General features: G+C 43.1%; 1 protein-coding gene across 1 annotated transcript; it reads left to right on the top strand.

Moving 5' to 3' along the window:
* Window positions 1-8,356: 8,356 nt before the first annotated feature.
* Window positions 8,357-10,437, top strand: LOC134585313 (E3 ubiquitin-protein ligase TRIM39-like). The gene is made up of 2 exons (XM_063440733.1): window positions 8,357-9,430; window positions 9,782-10,437. The coding sequence occupies exons 1-2, from the start codon at window positions 8,389-8,391 to the stop codon at window positions 10,315-10,317; spliced, it is 1,578 nt and encodes a 525-aa protein (XP_063296803.1). The 5' UTR covers window positions 8,357-8,388; the 3' UTR covers window positions 10,318-10,437.
* Window positions 10,438-19,435: the final 8,998 nt, after the last annotated feature.

Here is a 19,435-nt window from a genome sequence, read left to right as displayed (position 1 = left end):
ATTATAAATAATTATCTAATAGTTACAAAAATGGATTTAATTTCCCCTAAAAAGTTATAATTTAATAGTTATAAAATAAACTTAATCATCCTATTTACAAAGTAGCTGGTTTTCTGAAAGACATAACATTTCTCATTATTGCATCTTATCACAAAGAGATATAATATTACAATAAAATACAATAAAAATGCATATGTATATAAATAAAATAAACTAAAGAAATGCATTTAGTTCGAAGTCAATATTTAGGCCTATTGGTTCCAGACTATTAAGTTTAAAAATCCATTTGGCCTCAGTTCTGTCTAGGGCTTTCTCTGGATCGCCTCCTCTCCAATGTACATTTACTTTATCAATGGCTAGGAATTTAAGACCTACTGGATTATTTGAATGAAAATTAGAAAAATGTCTTGAGAGGTTATGGGTGCTTAATCCCTTCTTGATATTTGGTATATGCTCCCCTAACCTTATTTTAAACTATTTTAGTCCGTCCTACATAGTGTCTTCCACAGGGACATATCAAAAGGTAAATGACACCACTCGAATTACAGCTCAAAGTTGTCCTGATTTTAAAGTCCTCGTCCTGTTTCATATTCTGAAATTGTTTAGTGGTTGTATGCTTGAGTCGGGTTGTTTCTACAGCCCAAACATTTACCACATTTGTGGAAACCTACATTATCCGAATTTTCACTTTTTCGTTTCATGTCTTTAAGTGTTGGGGCTAACATGCTTTTGAGATTGGGTGCACGTGAGTAGAAAGACTCTAGATTTCTCATCCAAAATGGTACCTAGTACGTTATCCCCCTTCAGGACTTTCCAAATATATATATATAAGCTTGACAGCCTGAAATGGGTAAAAGAAAGTAGTATGATGAGTGTGGATTGTTGGAAAGAAAACAGACTTATAGCCTGTAGCAGCAATGTTTTAAGGTTTGCTTGCGTATGATTGCAAATAAAATGTTAATACTATGCAATAGATATGTGTTACTCAGAAATGTTGGCATGGCTTTAATAAGATATCCGAGGGAGGCCGTGGCCTGGGAACATGTAAGATAATATAAATATATATTATTATTATTATATTTATAGAGCGCCGTCAAATTCCACAGCGCTTTACCCTGCTCAATGAGCTTACATGCTAGAGGGAGTGGGGTAAAATGACACAAAAGGTAAGGATAGTATTAGACTAGTGACAGTTGCAGAAGAGGAATCAGTTGGGAGCTATTAAGAGTTTAATTGATATGCTTTTGTGAAGAAGTGGGTTTTTAATGATTTTTTGAAGGAGTGGAGACTGGGTGAGCATCTAACGGAGGAGGGAAGCGAGTTCCACAGGAACGGTGCAGCCCTCGAGAAGTCTTGAAGGCGAGCATCAGAGGTGGGAGTACGGACAGAAGATAGACGTAAGTCTTCAGCAGATCGTAAGGGCCTAGACGGGACGTACTTGTGTATAAGGGAGGATAGATAGGTGGGAGCAGCATTATGTAGAGATTTGAAAGCAAGAACCAGAATTTTAAATTGAGCTCTATATTTTATAGGAAGCCAATTTAGGGACTGACAGAAGGGTGAGGCATGGGAGGTGCGGGCGGACAGGAAGATGAGCCTCGCCGCCGCATTCATTATGGACTGTAACGGCGCAAGTTGGGAGCACGTAAGACCACTGAGAAGCGGATTACTGTAGTCAAGGCGAGAAAGTACAGTGGAATGGACCAACACCTTAGTCGCATCTGGCGTTAAGTAGGGGCGGATGCGCGCAATGTTTTTGAGATGGAAATGACAGGATTTGGCGATAGAGTGAACATGAGGCTTGAAGGAGAGGTCGGAGTCAAAGAGAACACCTAGGCAGCGAGCCTGCGTGGTGGAGTTGATGGTAGCACCATTGACTTGGAGGGAGACAGAACAGGAGTAACAACACTTGAGGGAGGAAAGACCAGAATTTCAGTTTTGGTCAAGTTTAGTTTAAGGAAGTTGGCAGCCATCCAGTTAGAAACAGCAGAGAGGCAGTCAGAGACACTAGTCAAGAGGGACGGGGAGAGATCAGGAGAGGACAGGTAGATTTGCGTGTCATCTGCATAGAAATGATATTGGAAGCCAAAGGAGCTAATGAGTTTACCAAGGGAGGCAGTATAGATGGAGAACAGTAGGGGACCAAGGACTGAAACTTGAGGGACACCAACAGAGAGGAGTTGGGGAGAAGAAGCAGAGCCAGAGAAAGAAACACTGAAAGAGCACTGGGAGAGGTAGGAGGAGCACCAGGAGAGAGCAATATCTTGTAAACCGATATTGCCAAGGATGAGAAGAAGCTGTTGATGATCAACAGTGTCAAAAGCCGCAGACAGGTCAAGGAGAATTAGGATAGAGTAGTGACCACAAGATTTTGCAGCGAGTAGATCATTGGATACTTTGCTCAGTGCCGTTTCCACAGAGTGCTTAGCGCGGAAACCAGACTGAAGCGGGTCTAACAGAGAGTTTGATTCGAGGAAGTCTGTCAATCTCGCATTCACAATTCTTTCAAGGATCTTGGATGCAAAAGGCAGTAGCGAGATAGGACGATAGTTGGATGGGGAGTTAGGGTCAAGATTGGGCTTCTTTAGAATTGGGGTTACGGTTGCATGTTTGAAGGGCGAAGGAGAGAGAGCGATTGAGAATTTTAGTGAGAGGTGGAGAAAGAAGAAGACAGAGTACGGATGAGATGCAAGGGAATTGGATCTAGGGAGCAGGTGGTGGGGCGGGAGGACTGGAGCAGAACCCTCTTCCAATGTAGCGGGTGCGAATGAACATAGAACATCAGAGGGAGTGAAGTTAGGGGAAGTATTGCAAGGGGGAGGAGAAAGATGAGAGATCTCTTCTCTGATTGTAGAGATCTTGTCAGTGAAGTGAGTTGCAAAGTCTGAGGCAGTCAAGTTAGTAGGTGGAGGAGGTACAGCAGGGCGAAGAATATACATACCGTATATACTCGAGTATAAGCCGACCCGAATATAAGCCGAGGCCCCTAAGTTTACCCCCAAAAACTGGGAAAACTTATTGACTCGAGTATAAGACTAGGGTGGGAAATGCAGCAGCTACTGGTAAATTTCTAAATAAAATTAGATCCTAAAAATATATTAATTGAATATTTATTTACAGTGTGTGTATAATGAATGCAGCGTGTGCGTATATGTGTGCAGCGTGTGCTTATATATGTGTGCAGCGTGTGCTTATATATGTGTGCAGCGTGTGCGTATATATGTGTGCGTATATATGTGTGCAGCGTGTGCGTATATATGTGTGCGTATATATGTGTGCAGCGTGTGCGTATATATGTGTGCGTATATATGTGTGCAGCGTGTGCGTATATATGTGTGCGTATATATGTGTGCAGTGTGTGCGTATATATGTGTGCAGCGTGTGCATATATATGTGTGCAGCGTTTGCGTATATATGTGTGCAGCGTGCGTATATATGTGTGCAGCGTGTGTTGCAGAGCCTTGGTGGGGGGTGGGCAATTTTATTATTATATTTTTTTAATTATTTTAATATTTTTTTTTATTATTATTTCTTCTTATTTTTTTATTTAATTTAATTATTATTTTTTATTATTATTATATATTTGTTTCGGCCCCCCTCCCTGCTTGATACATGGCAGGGAGGGGGGCTCTACTTCCCTGGTGGTCCAGTGGCATTGGCAGTTCAGTGGGGGGGCTGTGGGGGCTGGCAGAGCTGTAACTTACCTCTCCTGCAGCTCCTGTCAGCTCCCTCCTCCTCCGCGCCGGTCCGTGCAGCTCCTCTGTCAGCTCACACTGGGAGCTGACCGAGGTGCTGAACGGACGGCACGGAGGAGGAGAGAGCTGACAGGAGCTGCAGGAGAGGTAAGTTACAGCTCTGCCAGCCCCCCTCTCCCCCCAGTCTAATGTCTGCTCTTATGAGATTAACCCACTTACTTGGGGAAAAAATTCCATCTGAGGCTCTCTGCAGAACAAGGCTAAATAGGGACCTGAGATGAGGCACCTGCGACCCCCAGCAGCACCCCATTTAAGCATGTTCAGGTGAGTGCAACCATCCCCCATGTTTCATATATATATATATTTGAGAGTCTAGCCAACTCCTTGGTTTTGCACCCCTCCCTGTCGCAGGTGCCTCATCTCAGGTCCCTATTTAGCCTTGTACTGCAGAGAGCCTCAGATGGAATTTTTTCCCAAGTAAGTGGTTAATCTCATAAGAGCAGACATTAGACTGTGAGAGTAGGACCTGCCAAAGATGGGGTACATTGACGTTGTGGCAGGCTTATGCAATGTATGATCATATAATGTAACTAAATCCCCATTATTTTTTGCCTAGATAAGGTGTTTTTTAAAAAAAAACTTTTAAAAACTAATAAAATCTGTCAACATTGAAGTTGCTGTTTAGTAGATAGGAGAGTGCGCTGGATCTTGTTTATTGTATATATATATATATATATATATATATATATATATATTTATTAACTCCTTCACTGTCACCATATATATATAAACAGATTAACTCCTTCACTGCCACCATATATATAAATAGATTAACTCCGTCATTGACACCGTTCATATAAACACTGCCACAATATATAAACAGATTAACTCCTTCACTGTCACCATATATATAAATAGATTAACTCCGTCATTGACACCGTTCATATAAACAGATTAACTCCTTCACTGCCACCATATATATATATATATAAACAGATTAACTCCTTCACTGCCACCGTTCATATAAACAGATTAACTCCTTCATTGCCACCACACATATATACTGATTAACTCCTTCATTTCCACCGTACATATAAACAGATTAACTCCTTCACTGCCACCGTTCATATAAACAGATTAACTCCTTCATTGCCACCATACATATACTGATTAACTCCTTCATTTCCACCGTACATATAAACAGATTAACTCCTTCACTGCCACCGTTCATATAAACCATGGGTCGTCAACCTGGTCCCTACCGCCCACTAGTGGGCGTTTCAGGATTCCAGGTGGGCGTTAGGGATTTTCTAATTTTGAGAGACCAGGCGGGCGGGTGTGACCGGGTACCGCCATCACCATTTGCGGCCCCGGCCCCCGCATATGGAGGGTTCCATCGGGTGGCCCATGCTGTCAGGGCCACCCGATGGATGTGGATTGTAAGGGGTCCCGGTCAGCGCTGGGCGCTTTACAGCGCGACCGGGACCCCTGTGATTACATCACCGAGCTGGGAGGAAGTGACTGCACGTCACTCCTCCCAGCTAACACTGAGAGCCGCGCGGGAGGAAGACCAGGGAGTCAGAATGGAAACTCTGTCTTCCATCCACCTGAGCCACCACTGGACCCCAGGGAAAGTCACCCTCCTGCACCTAAAAGGTAGGAAACAGGAGGGTGACTAAAATATTTTGTGTGTGTTTGTTTGTGTCTTTGTATGTATGTCATGTGTGTGTGTGTCTGTGTGTCTGTATGTTATGTATGTGTGTGTGCCTGTCTGTGTGTCTGTATGTATGTGTGTGTGTCTGTATGTATGTGTGTGCCTGTCTGTCTGTATGTGTGTGCCTGTCTGTCTGTGTGTGTGTGCCTGTCTGTCTGTATGTGTGTGCCTGTCTGTGTGCCTGTCTGTCTGTCTGTGTGTGCCTGTCTGTGTGCCTGTCTGTCTGTCTGTGTGTGCCTGTCTGTCTGTCTGTGTGTGCCTGTCTGTCTGTCTGTGTGTGCCTGTCTGTCTGTCTGTGTGTGCCTGTCTGTCTGTCTGTATGCCTGCCTGCCGGTCTGTTATAATGGTAATAGTAAGTGGAATACCTAGCTCAGCCTTCCTACTGGGCATTGCTATAAGGAAGGTTAAAAAATAAAAAAAAGGTGGGGAGGGGAATTGAGGAGGGAGAGGAGGGGAGCTGACGCACAGATGAGAAATCATATTATGCGCAAACAGAGAAGTTGTCTGAATATCACCGAAAGAGGAGACCTTCGTTTGTTCCTTACAAAAATCGAACCAGATATCAAATATTTAGTCTCGCAGCATCAACCTCAAGGGTCTCATTAATCACTAATAAAGGTAATTTCAATTTACTTTATTGTTTTCTCATTAAAGTTTATAAAGTTAAAAACATTATAAACATGCATTTAGTAGAAATAAAAAGATAAATGTACGTACATTTAATTTTTTTTTTTTTAAAACACCCTCCTTTCTAATAAATATTCCGCACTTGCGCGAAAACTGGTGGGCGGTAAGGACATTTTTTCAACCAAAAAGATGCATTTGTGGGCGGTAGGTAGAAAAAGGTTGACTACCACTAATATATACAGATTAACTACGTCATTGACACCGTTCATATAAACAGATTAACTCTTTCATTGCCACCGTACATATATACAGATTAACTCCTTCACTGCCACCGTACATATAAACAGATTAACTCCTTCACTGCCACCATACATATATATCACAGTGCCTATTGCCTGTGGCTTCTTTTTTGCTTGTTTCACTGGTCGCTGTGAGCTCGTTCTAGCTTTAGAAGTCACATCTGGAGAAAGGTTTTCTCAGCCTGAATTAAGAGCCAATTATTCTCCAGTCTTACGCTGTATACCGGCAAGAAAGACGTCCAACATGCCGCACGACTACAGGTTACAATGAATCCCTCCTATAGTAAATACGTTTAAAATCTCCCACCCTGACCACAGAGCAGGTACCTGTTATCACCCCATCTTTAATACAAAGTTGGGGTGTGTGTTTGAACGGTTAGTTTTTGTTCATCAGATCCCCTCATTCCAGAGATAACCTCATTGAAGGTATTGGAAGACCTTGTTGAGGTGATCATGGTCGAGACTGATTCTTCCACAGATACAAATGTCCATCGCTGATTAAAATCTAAGTCTTCTGCTCTTTGAGTCTTTCCGAGTAACTGGCCATGGGGTATAGATAGGAATCCAGACCTACCTACAGAGCCAGGACTACCACATGAGGGAAAGCTAATTACTACTGGCAAAATAACTAAACAGACCGTATAAATGGAGAACATGGCTCAACGTTCAATGAGATCTGAGAAAAAACTCCATCAGAGGACGTTGAATCGTTAGCCATGATAATTAGGTCAGGAATCTTAAAGAGGAATCCGGCCATTGATGGAAAAGTTCCACATTATTAGTATTTACCAGATACAGACAGACATTTCTTCTAATTGGTATATAGACTATCTTCCATCACCAGGTTCAAAACGAGCTTCTCTTAATTGAACTGTTACAATAAATAGACCGATCAAAGCTTGAATAAATAAAATCTTTGTCTAATTCTGCCACTTTCATAAAGATCTCAAACTACTACCACACAGGTCAGAGCCGGGTTACCCATTAGGTGGCCAAGGCGGCCAGCTAGGGCCCAGGCTCAGAGAGGGGACCCTGTCTGGACCTGGAGCTCCGGCTCTGTCTGGCCCTCTATGAGATGAAGGAGGTTCGGCCCTGAGCCACTTTAAGAGCTCCATTGTCAGTATTGCTAGTTGTGTAAAATTGTGATTTGTATGGAGAAGTAATGTGAGAATTCTGTTCTTTGAGAAAATTCAGAGAGAGATTGGAGGTTAATGGACACAGCAGTGGCGTACACACGATCCATTGGGCACCGGTGCGAAAATTGATCCGTGGGCCCCGCTTTCTCCCCCGGCGCTTACTCTGCGCGGGCCGGGGCCGCTACACATGGCGGCGGGCACCTGGTCACAGGACCACAGGACCACTATAGGCACTCAGATCACTTCACTGAGTGTTAATCCAGCCTCTAGCAGCTGTCTCACTGACAGCCGCTAGAGGCGCCTCCATTGAGTTATGCTTTCCTGTGGGCGGTTTGAGTGCGCGCGCGGCTCTTGACGCTTATGCGCATTCGGAGCTGACACACACACAGTAACACTCACTAACACACTTACTGACACTCACTAGCAGACACACTAACAGACACACACAAACTAACACACACACAGTAACACACTCACTGACACACACAAACTAACACACTCATTAACAGACACACACACAGTAACACACTCACTGACACATACACACTAACACACTCATTAACAGACACACACACAGTAACACACTCACTGACACATACACACTCATATTTTTTTTTTTTTTAGCTTTTCTAGTTACATTAGTACAATTCCATTGTACAGCACTACGGAATGTGATGGCGCTATACAAATAATATAATAATAATAATATACCCTCTGAATATTGTGCTATAGAAAAGATAGATCATCAGGAACTCTCAGGGTTAACAGTCAGGAAGTTAAATCCTCTGATACAAACTGTCCGCACCCTGATTGTGAAATGTGGTAAAACCAGTCCCACTGATTTCTGGGTTCAATGTCCAATTGATTTCTGATAAAAGACAAACTTTCAGTTTCGTCTCTTGTTGCTGCTTTCAGTGATGGCGTCTGCTGATCTAAGAGACGAGCTGGCCTGCTGTATCTGTACGAACATTTATACAGATCCTGTAACCCTGACATGTGGACATAGCTACTGCTGGGTCTGTATCACAAGAACATGGGACAACCAGGAGGAGAGGGAATATTCCTGTCCTGAATGCAGACACAGGTTTAGGGTAAGACCGGAGCTTAAAAGAAACCTGATAATGTGTAACATAGTGGAGAGTTTTCTATCTACTCACCCAGAGCAGGAGGAGGTTGGGATCTCCTGTACTTATTGTGTTCACTCTCCTGTACCTGCTGCTAAAACATGTCTGCACTGTGAAGCTTCTCTGTGTGAAGTCCACCTGAGGGCCCACAGCCAGTCAGCAGAACATGTCCTAACTGAGCCCACCACTTCACTGGGGAACAGGAAATGCTCCGTCCACAAGGAAATCCTGAAATATTACTGCTCTGAGGATGCTGCCTGTATCTGTGTGTCCTGCAGGCTGGATGGAGAGCACAGGGGACACGCGGTGGAGACTCTGAATGTGGCCTCTGAGAAGAAGAAGGAGAAACTGAGAAATATTCTGCAGAAACTGACCTCAAGGAGAGAGGAGGCTGAGAAAAGAGTCCAGAGCCTGCAGGAGCTCAGGAGAGAAGTGTCAGATAAACCAGCTGGGTTAACAGAGGAAGTCACTGCCCTGATTGGGGGCATCAAGGAACAGCTGGAAGCTCTAGAGAAGCGAGTCCTGAGTGAGATCTCCAGGCAGGTCTCACTCCGAGTCTCAGATCTAATCCGGCAGATGGAAATAAAGAAGGAGGATTTGTCCAGGAAGATGGGTCACATTGAGGAGCTGTGTAACATGACGGATCCTGTAACTGTCTTACAAGTACGGGAATCAGACAGCGCTGACTATTGTGATACTGAGGAGGGAGATAATGAGGACAGAGAGAGAGATGATAACAAGGTCCGTGCTGTAGGGGATCTGGATGTGGGTCTGATCTCAGCGACCTTACACTCAGGATTAGCTGGGATTGTGACCGGAATAAAGAGACAGCTCCATGTACCGGCTAATATATTACTGGGTGTAAACACGGCTTCAGACATGGAACTGGATGTAAACACAGCTTCAGACATGTTACCGGGTGTAAACACGGCTTCAGACATGTTACCGGACGTAAACGCGGCTTCAGACATGTTACCGGACGTAAACGCGGCTTCAGACATGTTAGTGGATGTAAACACGGCTTCAGACATGTTACCGGGTGTAAACACGGCTTCAGACATGTTAGTGGGTATAAACACGGCTTCAGACATGTTAGTGGGTGTAAACATGGCTTCAGACATGTTACCGGGTGTAAACACGGCTTCAGACATGTTACCGGGTGTAAACATAGCTTCAGACATGTTACTGGGTGTAAACAGGGCTTCAGACATGTTACTGGATGTAAACACGGCTGCTAATACTGCAACTGTATCGGGTGATATGAAAACTGTATCCTGGCATAGATATATGAAGCGGAGACGACCAAAAACACCAGAGAGATTTGAGTATTATCAGGTTCTAAGCTCCACGAGTTTCTCCTCTGGGCGACATTACTGGGAAGTGGAGCGCAGTGAATCAGGGGACTGGAGGGTAGGGATGGCCTATCCCAGTATAGCCAGGGAAGGAGCTCAGGAAGTGATTGGAAATAATAACAAGTCCTGGGGTTTGGAGGGGTACTATAATCAGTATATTGTACTGCATGACAGTAAGAAAATCTGGTTACCTCACCCCGTTTCCAGCCGGAGATTGCGGATATTCCTGGACTACGAGGCCGGGCGGCTGTCCTTTTATGAGCTGTGTGACCCCATCAGACACGTTCACACCTTCACTGCCACCTTCACTGAGCCGCTTCATGCTATATTCTGTGTATGTGGGGGCAATGCCTGGCTGAGAATTTATTGAATGATTTATTAGTCTAATTAAAGAGATTTAACTGGAAATCCCGGAGTGGGAATCCGGAGCCGGTAATACTGATCTGGGTGTGGGCGGAGCATAACAACAGGGTTAGCTCCGCCCACTTAAACTGGGTGTGGGCGGAGCCTGTTACTAAGCAACATCTGCTCTGTGTGTGATTGTGGGTGAATGTTACTGACATTAAAGCAGAATTACTCAACAACATCTCTATAATTAAAGGACCACTATAGTGCCAGGAAGACATACCGTATATACTCGAGTATAAGTCGACCCGAATATAAGCCGAGGCCCCTAATTTTTCCCCAAAAAACTGGGAAAACTTATTGACTCGAGTATAAGACTAGGGTGGGAAATGCAGCAGCTACTGGTAAATTTCTAAATAAAATTAGATCCTAAAAAAAATATATTAATTGAATATTTATTTACAGTGTGTGTATAATGAATGCAGTGTGTGCGTATGAGTGCAGCGTGTGTGTGTATGAGTGCAGCGTGTGTGTGTATGAGTGCAGCGTGTGTGTATGAGTGCAGTGTGTGTATGAGTGCAGCGTGTGTGTATGAGTGCAGCGTGTGTGTGTATGAATGCAGTGTGTGTGAGTGCAGTGTGTGTGTATGAGTGCAGTGTGTGTATGAATGCAGTGTGTGTATGAATGCAGTGTATGAATGCAGTGTGTGCAGGGCCGGTGCAAGGATATTTCCCCCCCCCCGTATGTCCTGACCTCCCCTCCTCCTCCCTCAGTGGTCCTTACCTCCCCACCCCTGTGTTCCTTCACCCCCCTCCCCCAGTGGTCCTGACTCACCCCTCCCCTAGTGGTCCTTACCCTCCCCTCCCCTAGTGGTCCTTACTTCCCCCTCCCCTCCCCTAGTGGTCCTTACTTCCCCCTCCCCTCCCCTAGTGGTCCTTACTTCCCCCTCCCCTCCCCTAGTGGTCCTTACTTCCCCCTCCCCTCCCCTAGTGGTCCTTATCCCCCCTCCCTCCCATAGTGGTCCTTATCCCCCCTCCCTCCCATAGTGGTCCTTATCCCCCTCCCTCCCATAGTGGTCCTTATCCCCCCCTCCCTCCCTCCCATAGTGGTCCTTTTCTCCCCCCCCTCCCTCCCATAGTGGTCCTTATCCCACCCCCCTCCCTCCGATAGTGGTCCTTATCCCCCCTCCCTTCCATAGTGGTCCTTATACCCCCCCCTCCCTCCCATAGTGGTCCTTATACCCCCCCCTCCCTCCCATAGTGGTCCTTATACCCCCCCCCCCTCCCTCCCATAGCGGTCCTTATCCCCCCCCCTCCCTCCCATAGCGGTCCTTATCCCCCCCTCCCTCCCATAGCGGTCCTTATCCCCCCCCTCCCTTCCATAGCGGTCCTTATACCCCCCCTCCCTCCCATAGCGGTCCTTATGCCCCCCCTCCCTCCCATAGCGGTCCTTATACCCCACTCCCTCCCATAGTGGTCCTTATCCCACCCCCTCCCTCCCATAGCGGTCCTTATACCCCCCCCCTCCCACAGTGGTCCTTATACCCCCTTTTTTTTATTATTATTTTTTTTATTATTATTATTTTTTATTATTATTTCTTATTTTATTTATATTTTTATTTATTTTTCGTCCCCCCTCCCTGCTTGATACATGGCAGGGAGGGGGGCTCTCCTTCCCTGGTGGTCCAGTGGCAGTTCAGTGGGGGGGAGAGGGGGGCTGGCAGAGCTGTAACTTACCTGTCCTGCAGCTCCTGTCAGCTCTCTCCTCCTCTGCGCCGTCCGTGCAGCTCCTTCTATCAGCTCACACTGTAAGTCTCGCGAGAGCCGCTGGGAGCTGACCGAGGTGCTGAACGGACGGCGCGGAGGAGGAGAGAGCTGACAGGAGCTGCAGGACAGGTAAGTTACAGCTCTGCCAGCCCCCCTCTCCCCCCAGTCTGTATTATGGCAATGCAAATTGCCATAATACAGACCTTGACTCGAGTATAAGCCGAGTTGGGGTTTTTCAGCCCAAAAAATGGGCTGAAAAACTCGGCTTATACTCGAGTATATACGGTACTCGTTTTCCTGGCACTATAGTGTTAATAGGTCCCCCCCCACCCTCATGGCCCCCCTCCCGCTGGGCTCTAGGGGGAGGAAGGGGTTAAATCCTTACCTTTCTCCAGCGCCGGGGACTCTCGAGCCACCCACGCATTTAGTCAGTCCATAGGAAAGCATTCTCAATGCTTTACTATGGACGTCCAGCGTCTTCTCACTGTGGAAATCACAGTGAGAATCGCGGAAGCGCCTCTAGCGGCTGTCAATGAGACAGCCACTAGAGGCTGGATTAACCCTCAGTGTAAACATAGCTGTTTCAAAGAAACTGCTATGTTTACAGCAGGCAGGGTTAAACATAGCTGGACCTGGCACCCAGACCACTTCAGCTTATAGTGGTCCTTTAAACTATAGTCACAGCTTGTATCCTGCATGTTAGAAATTGTTTTTAATTCACTGATTAAATCCGTGTGTGTGTGAGTTTGTGTTGTCTGATGGTGATGTGAGTTATAGTTTGTTGCATCTGCATGTCAGCTACAGGCAGCCTCTGGTGCTGGTATCTGTTCTGGACTTCAACTCTCATCATGTGTTTTATGCCTGCACTGTGTGTGTCATAATGTGTGTTAGTGTGTGTGTTATAATGTGTGTGTTGTCAGTGTGTGTCATTATGTGTGTTAGTGTGTGTTTCATAATGTGTGTTGGTGTGTGCCACCTTGTCAGTGTGTGTCATTATGTGTGTTAGTGTGTGTGTCATTATGTGTGTTAGTGTATGTCACCTTGTCAGTGTGTGTCATTATGTGTGTTAGTGTGTGTGTCATTATGTGTGTTAGTGTGTGTCACCTTGTCAGTGTGTGTCTTTATGTGTGTCAGTGTGTGTCATTATGTGTGTTAGTGTGTGTCACCTTGTCAGTGTGTGTCTTTATGTGTGTTAGTGTGTGTGTCATTATGTGTGTTAGTGTATGTCACCTTGTCAGTGTGTGTCATTATGTGTGTTAGTGTGTGTGTCATTATGTGTGTTAGTGTGTGTCACCTTGTCAGTGTGTGTCTTTATGTGTGTCAGTGTGTGTTAGTGTGTGTCACCTTGTCAGTGTGTGTCTTTATGTGTGTCAGTGTGTGTCATTATGTGTGTTAGTTTGTGTCACCTTGTCAGTGTGTGTCATTATGTATACTGGCTGATTATTATTGTATATTAGCTGACTGAGGTAATGGGAGTTATAATAATTAATGTAATTCTCCAGCCATTCCCCAGGTTTATGCCGGGCTCTTTGTATGGTATTGAAAAGTAGAAATAGCATGTTTTGCTTGATGGACTTTACTGAAATGGTGTTTGTAATGTGAGGAATGCTCATAATTATTATTATTATTTTATTATTTATATAGCGCCATCAGATTCCGTAGCGCTGTACAAAGGGATGAAAAGATAATGAAATTTGCCCAATAAACCCATGTAAATATAGAAAATGATCTGAGAAAATGGGCCGGGAGTTTGAATTTTGTAAACTAGACGCCATTTATGGCGCACACTGCGAGTTCATTATTTCTCTAAATACCTTCCGTAGCTTTAAGAATATTAAATATATAAAATGTCACCGGATCTGTTTATCTTCAGTTTGCTGAATAATTTCTGGGTCAATCAGAACAATCGGATAATTTCAAATAAAATCTTTATGGAGAACTCACTGCGTCACTTTGTGATCTTTATTCTAATCAATGGAATAAGTTAAAAAAACTGCAAATCAGTAAAATCCCACTGTTTTCTATTCAGTTAGCGCTAAATCTGTGTCTGCATGAAGATAGTTTTCAGAAATTAACGAGACTCGTGAACAATGTTCCCTCTAATTATTATTAGTTCTGCTCTATTTGTGTTTCCTGTTACAGTATGTTCGGCTGCCAACGATAGATCGCCCCAACACGGCCGTTAGAATGTTAGCATAGAATACCGTCAGTGTAAGTGCTGTTTGTGCGTGAAAAATGCAAAAAACTTCACTTTTACTGGCGATATCATCGTTGTAATACGATTTACTGTTTTGAAACAATAATATTTGTGTTCAGCGAAGTCTCCAGAGTAAAACAGTACCCCCCATGTACAGGTTTTATGGTGTCTTTTGCAATTGCTGCCTCTCGAGTTTATCTCCACTAAGTTAATAACTAAGAAATACCAGGACCGGGTGTCTGACAGCCAGTGGGGTGAATCAAGGTTTAATAAAAATGCTAATTTTGATTGAAATCTGCATTTTTTTCAGTTTTACAAAAAAAGAAAACACTTCACACATAAAGCACCTCAAAGCCAACGTTTTTAAGTTGTTTGAAGAGTTCCTTTAACATTACACTTTCCATTATCCTAATGATCGTTACAGTAAAATAGATAAATCAGATTCCTCTCACTGGAAATGCAGTGATCCACCTGCACAGCTACCTGTACAATGGAGTATTACTTACTGCAGCGCTGTGCTGGTAAAAATATTACATAAATATATATGTAGAATTAATATATGTGTAGATATATATAATTCGTTTTACATATTTTTATTTATATATAGGTGTATATATATAGTGATATATACGTATATATTTATGTATAAAGATATATATATATATATATATATATATTATTTCGTTCTACGTGTATTTTGATATAAATATATATTAATATCACAATACAGTTAGAACGAAATAACACACATCTATATATTTTTTTATTATTTATTTTTAATTATTTTTTGAATTTTATTTTTTAACTTATTTACATATTTATTTTTTTATATTATATATAAATATATATATATATATATATATATATATATATAACAATAATTATATATATATTTAATCAGTATTATTCTACGTGTAATTTGATATTAATATATACATATATATCATTATATATATATTAATAGTAAAATACACCTAGACAGTGTATTTGTGTGTATATGTGTATATGTGTATATGTAGAAAGGCCATTAGGCCTGAATTTGTGGGAGGAGTAAGTCCCCTACTTAAACTCCCAGCCCCTACTCACCTCTGCCGTTCAGCTGATTGTCTATCCCCATAGCAACCAGCACTTCCGGTCCGAGCTTACCACCAGAACAGCTTCAGTCTCCTGCAGCAAGAGGTCCAGAGCAATCCTCCGTCCGTTCTGAGGCCCTGCCGCTCACGTAAGCTAAGTGAGGGAAATAGCGTTCGGCTATTTCCCTCCGTTCAGGCCTAAAAACGTAGGGGTAGGTTCCCTTTGTCTTCTTTAAACGTATCCATGCTCGTTTTACGTATTCAGCGTTCGCGCCAAAACGGCCGAACGCCCGTTACACTTACGCATCATTTACGTATTCGTACGGGAAAAACTGCCGAACTATGTATAGGTATAACGCTAATATTAATCTTTGTATTTCTGAGTTACTGTTCAGTCATACGCACGAACCTCGTACTTACCTACTTACCCATTTGTGCATCTTTAACGTTAGACGAAAATCCTATTCACCCCTTGCTATTTTCTAATTCACTACTGATCTATTCGTACGGTTTAAACGAACGCACGGTACAAATCCGTAGTACGGTTAATTCTTTTAAACCATTCTAAATAATTCATGAATTTAATTCACACGAATTTCAAATGTAAACACATATTCCCTGTTCGGTCAGTTAACTGCTGATACCTACCTGTCAGTATTGGTTATTCAATCCAGTCTAACTACCAGTCTTTTTCTTAAACTGTGTTTGCCGGTCTGATATATCTAAAACATTAAAATCTCAACAATTGTTTAATAATATCCAGTCCTTTTCCCTACACCTAATTAACTAGTAACCTACGTTTTAATATCCATTTTATTAATTCTTATAGACTTCTCAAGTCACCAATATAAATAAACAAGTTTTTCTAACTATACACCAACCCTATTCAAACCCTACATACAGATATTAATTATTAAACACGATCTTCTAGGGCAATTCCGTTAAATCCACATCTATACTACATCTTCTCCTTAAAATCACGCAGTCATTTATTCTTGCCTCTGTCACGTCTTTGGCTTCACAGATTGCATCGGTTTCTTGCATTCCTGCTCAAAGTTACTATTTCAAGTTCTTTTATTACAGGAACAGGTATAGTATTTTCTCACTTTGGTTTCATCCAGGTCTAGGCCTCAAATACAATTAAGCAATCTAGACTTGTCACAGCAAGACATGTTGGTATTTATTACATACTGTCACATCTGTCGTTAACTATTGAAATATTCATTGGTTAATCCTTTGCTCCAGTATTATTCTAGGCCTCCACCGGTTTCTACACATTAAACCAGTTACGCTCATCACAGGTTTCGTACTTCATTCAAGGTATAGTTCCCCACTCTTTTTAAGGCCTTTCTATACAAGACCTTACGTGGTCTCGGTTTCATTAGGATTGACTCACGGTCTTACGCCCACAGTATGTTAATTCTTTCAAATTTCTCTACCAAGGCCTAAGGTCATACTGCCATCAGGCCAAGAAAAAACATCCAACCTACCTGATCCGGTACTCAGGCATACCACCAGGTACTTACGTCCTTACTCACGTATGGCAATCACTACCCCAAGGCCTCAATCAGCCTTTCTCTTTAACGCAAACTCGTCCCAATCCTTTCAGATCCCTCAATTCAGGATCTCACGTTGCGCTCCTAACAGCCAATCCTCACTACAAACCATACGTCACCACGATACGCATAAATACATCAACATCTGTCTTAATCCTCAGGCTTCTTCTTCAAGAACAGCAGCAGACAAGACTCGCCACATCAAAAATACTAGAAGGTTCCAGTTATCATAGAGAATAAACAAAAAAGAAAAAAATGCCATTCTACCTGTGTATGATTTACTGAGAAGATTATAAGCTTAAAAAGTAACTTTTAATAAATAAATCTAAAATAAAAATATATTAAAGAAAAATAATAATATGAACAGCAGGAGTGAGTGGAGACTATACAGCGAGTAAAACTCTGTGACTACTTATACAAGCTGTAAAAGTGTATACATAATAACACGAATACTGAAGCAATACTGTTTTACTACAAGATAACATCAGGGTATTCCCAAGTAATAGAGGTGATACTGTATTAAATATCACTAATAGCTGTAACAAGAGGGGGGAGATAAGACGACTGCTAAACCAGTGCTGTCAATAGTTAAAAGATTTATGGATAAGTAAATCCCTACATGATAGTACAACTAGCGACATGGGTTAACTCCACATACAACAATTGATAATGTTCTATGGTACTTAATAGTGATGTACCGAACTGTTCGCTGGCGAATAGTTCCTGGCGAACATAGCGTGTTCGCGTTCACCGCCACGGGCGAACACATGGGCGGTTCGATCCGCCCCCTATTCGTCATCATTGAGCAAACTTTGACCCTGTGCCTCACGGTCAGCAGACACATTCCAGCAAATCAGCAGCAGACCCTCCCTTCCACACCCTCCCGCCTCCCTCCCAGCATCCATTTTAGATTCATTCTGAAGCTGCATGCTTAGTGAGAGGAGGGAAAGGGTAGCTGCTGCTGATTAGATAGGGAAATTGATAGCTAGGCTAGGGTATTCAGTGTCCACTACTGTCCTGAAGGACACATCTGATCTCTGCTGTAAGAACAGCACCCCAAAAAGCACTTTTTAGGGCTAGAACATCAGTCTGCTTCTTTTTTTTTTTCTGTGTAATGTAATTGCAGTTGCCTGCCTGCCAGCTTCTGTCTCAAGCTCAGTGGATACTGTGCCCATTTGCCCAGTGCCACCACTCATATCTGGTGTCACAATAGCTTAAGCTTTACATTTAAAAATATTTTTTTTTTCACTGTAATAGATTGAAGAGCAGTTAGTTGTCTACCAGCTTCTGTGTCAGGCTCAGTGGATACTGTGCCCATTTGCCCAGTGCCACCACTCATATCTGGTGTCACAATAGCTTAAGCTTGACATTTAAAAAAAAAAAATTATTCACTGTAATAGATTGAAGAGCAGTTAGTTGTCTGCCAGCTTCTGTGTCAGGCTCAGTAGATGCTGTGCCCATTTGCCCAGTCAGTGCCACCACTCATATCTGTTGTCACAATAGCTTAAGCTTTACATTTAAAAAAATTAAATAAAATTTCACTGCAATAGATTGAAGAGCAGTTAGTTGTCTGCCAGCTTCTGTGTCAGGCTCAGTGGATGCTGTGCCCATTTGCCCAGTCAGTGCCACCACTCATATCTGTTGTCACAATAGCTTAAGCTTTACATTTAAAAAAATAAAATAAAATGTCACTGTAATAGATTGAAGAGCAGTTAGTTGTCTGCAAGCGTCTGGGTGTCAGGCCTCCTTCAGCATGTTCTCTGCAGACCCCTGCCTGTGTACTTTGACAGTTGCCACTCATATCTGGTGTTTCTATGGCGTGCTTTTACAAAGAAAAAAAGGTTTCCAGTGTAAGCTAATAGCAGTCAGTGTCCTTAAAGCGGGTGTGTCAGGCCTTCAGCGTGTGCTCTGCAGAACTGTGCCAGTACACATTGCCACTCATATCTGGTGTCACAATAGCGTGCATTTAAAACCAAAAACCTTTTTTCACTGTTATAGATTGAATAGCAGTTACTTGTCTTCAAGCGGGTGTGTCAGGCCTACAGCCTGTGCTCTGCAGACCTGTGCCAGTGCACATTGCCACTCATATCTGGTGTCTCCATAGCGTGCTTTTACAAAGAAAAAAAGGTTTCCAGTGTAAGCTAATAGCAGTCAGTGTCCTTAAAGCGGGTGTGTCAGGCCTTCAGTGTGTGCTCTGCAGAACTGTGCCAGTGCACATTGCCACTCATATCTGGTGTCAAAATAGCGTGCATTTAAAATCAAAAAACATTTTTCACTGTTATAGATTGAATAGCATTTACTTGTCTTCAAGCGGGTGTGTCAGGCCTACAGCGTGTGCTCTGCATACCTGTGCCAGTGCACATTGCCACCCATATCTGGTGTCTCTATAGCGTGCTTTTACAAAGAAAAAAAGGTTTCCAGTGTAAGCTAATAGCAGTCAGTGTCCTTAAAGAGGGTGTGTCAGGCCTTCAGCGTGTGCTCTGCAGACCTGTGCCAGTGCACATTGTCACTCATATCTAGTGTCTCTATAGCGTGCTTTTACAAAGAAAAA

Source organism: Pelobates fuscus, unplaced genomic scaffold (genome assembly GCF_036172605.1).
Source record: "Pelobates fuscus isolate aPelFus1 unplaced genomic scaffold, aPelFus1.pri H_2, whole genome shotgun sequence".
NCBI classification, from domain to species: domain Eukaryota; kingdom Metazoa; phylum Chordata; class Amphibia; order Anura; family Pelobatidae; genus Pelobates; species Pelobates fuscus.
Note: the sequence above shows the minus strand (reverse complement) of the source record. Positions and strands in the feature narration are given on the sequence as shown.

Bases quoted from the DNA above. Each gene is read 5' to 3' on its own strand.
- LOC134585313 (XM_063440733.1), top strand. From the start codon at position 8,389: ATGGCGTCTGCTGATCTAAGAGACGAGCTGGCCTGCTGTATCTGTACG. The intron at 9,431-9,781 runs ATGTACCGGCTA...CAGACATGTTAC, and splicing joins CGGAATAAAGAGACAGCTCC to TGGGTGTAAACAGGGCTTCA.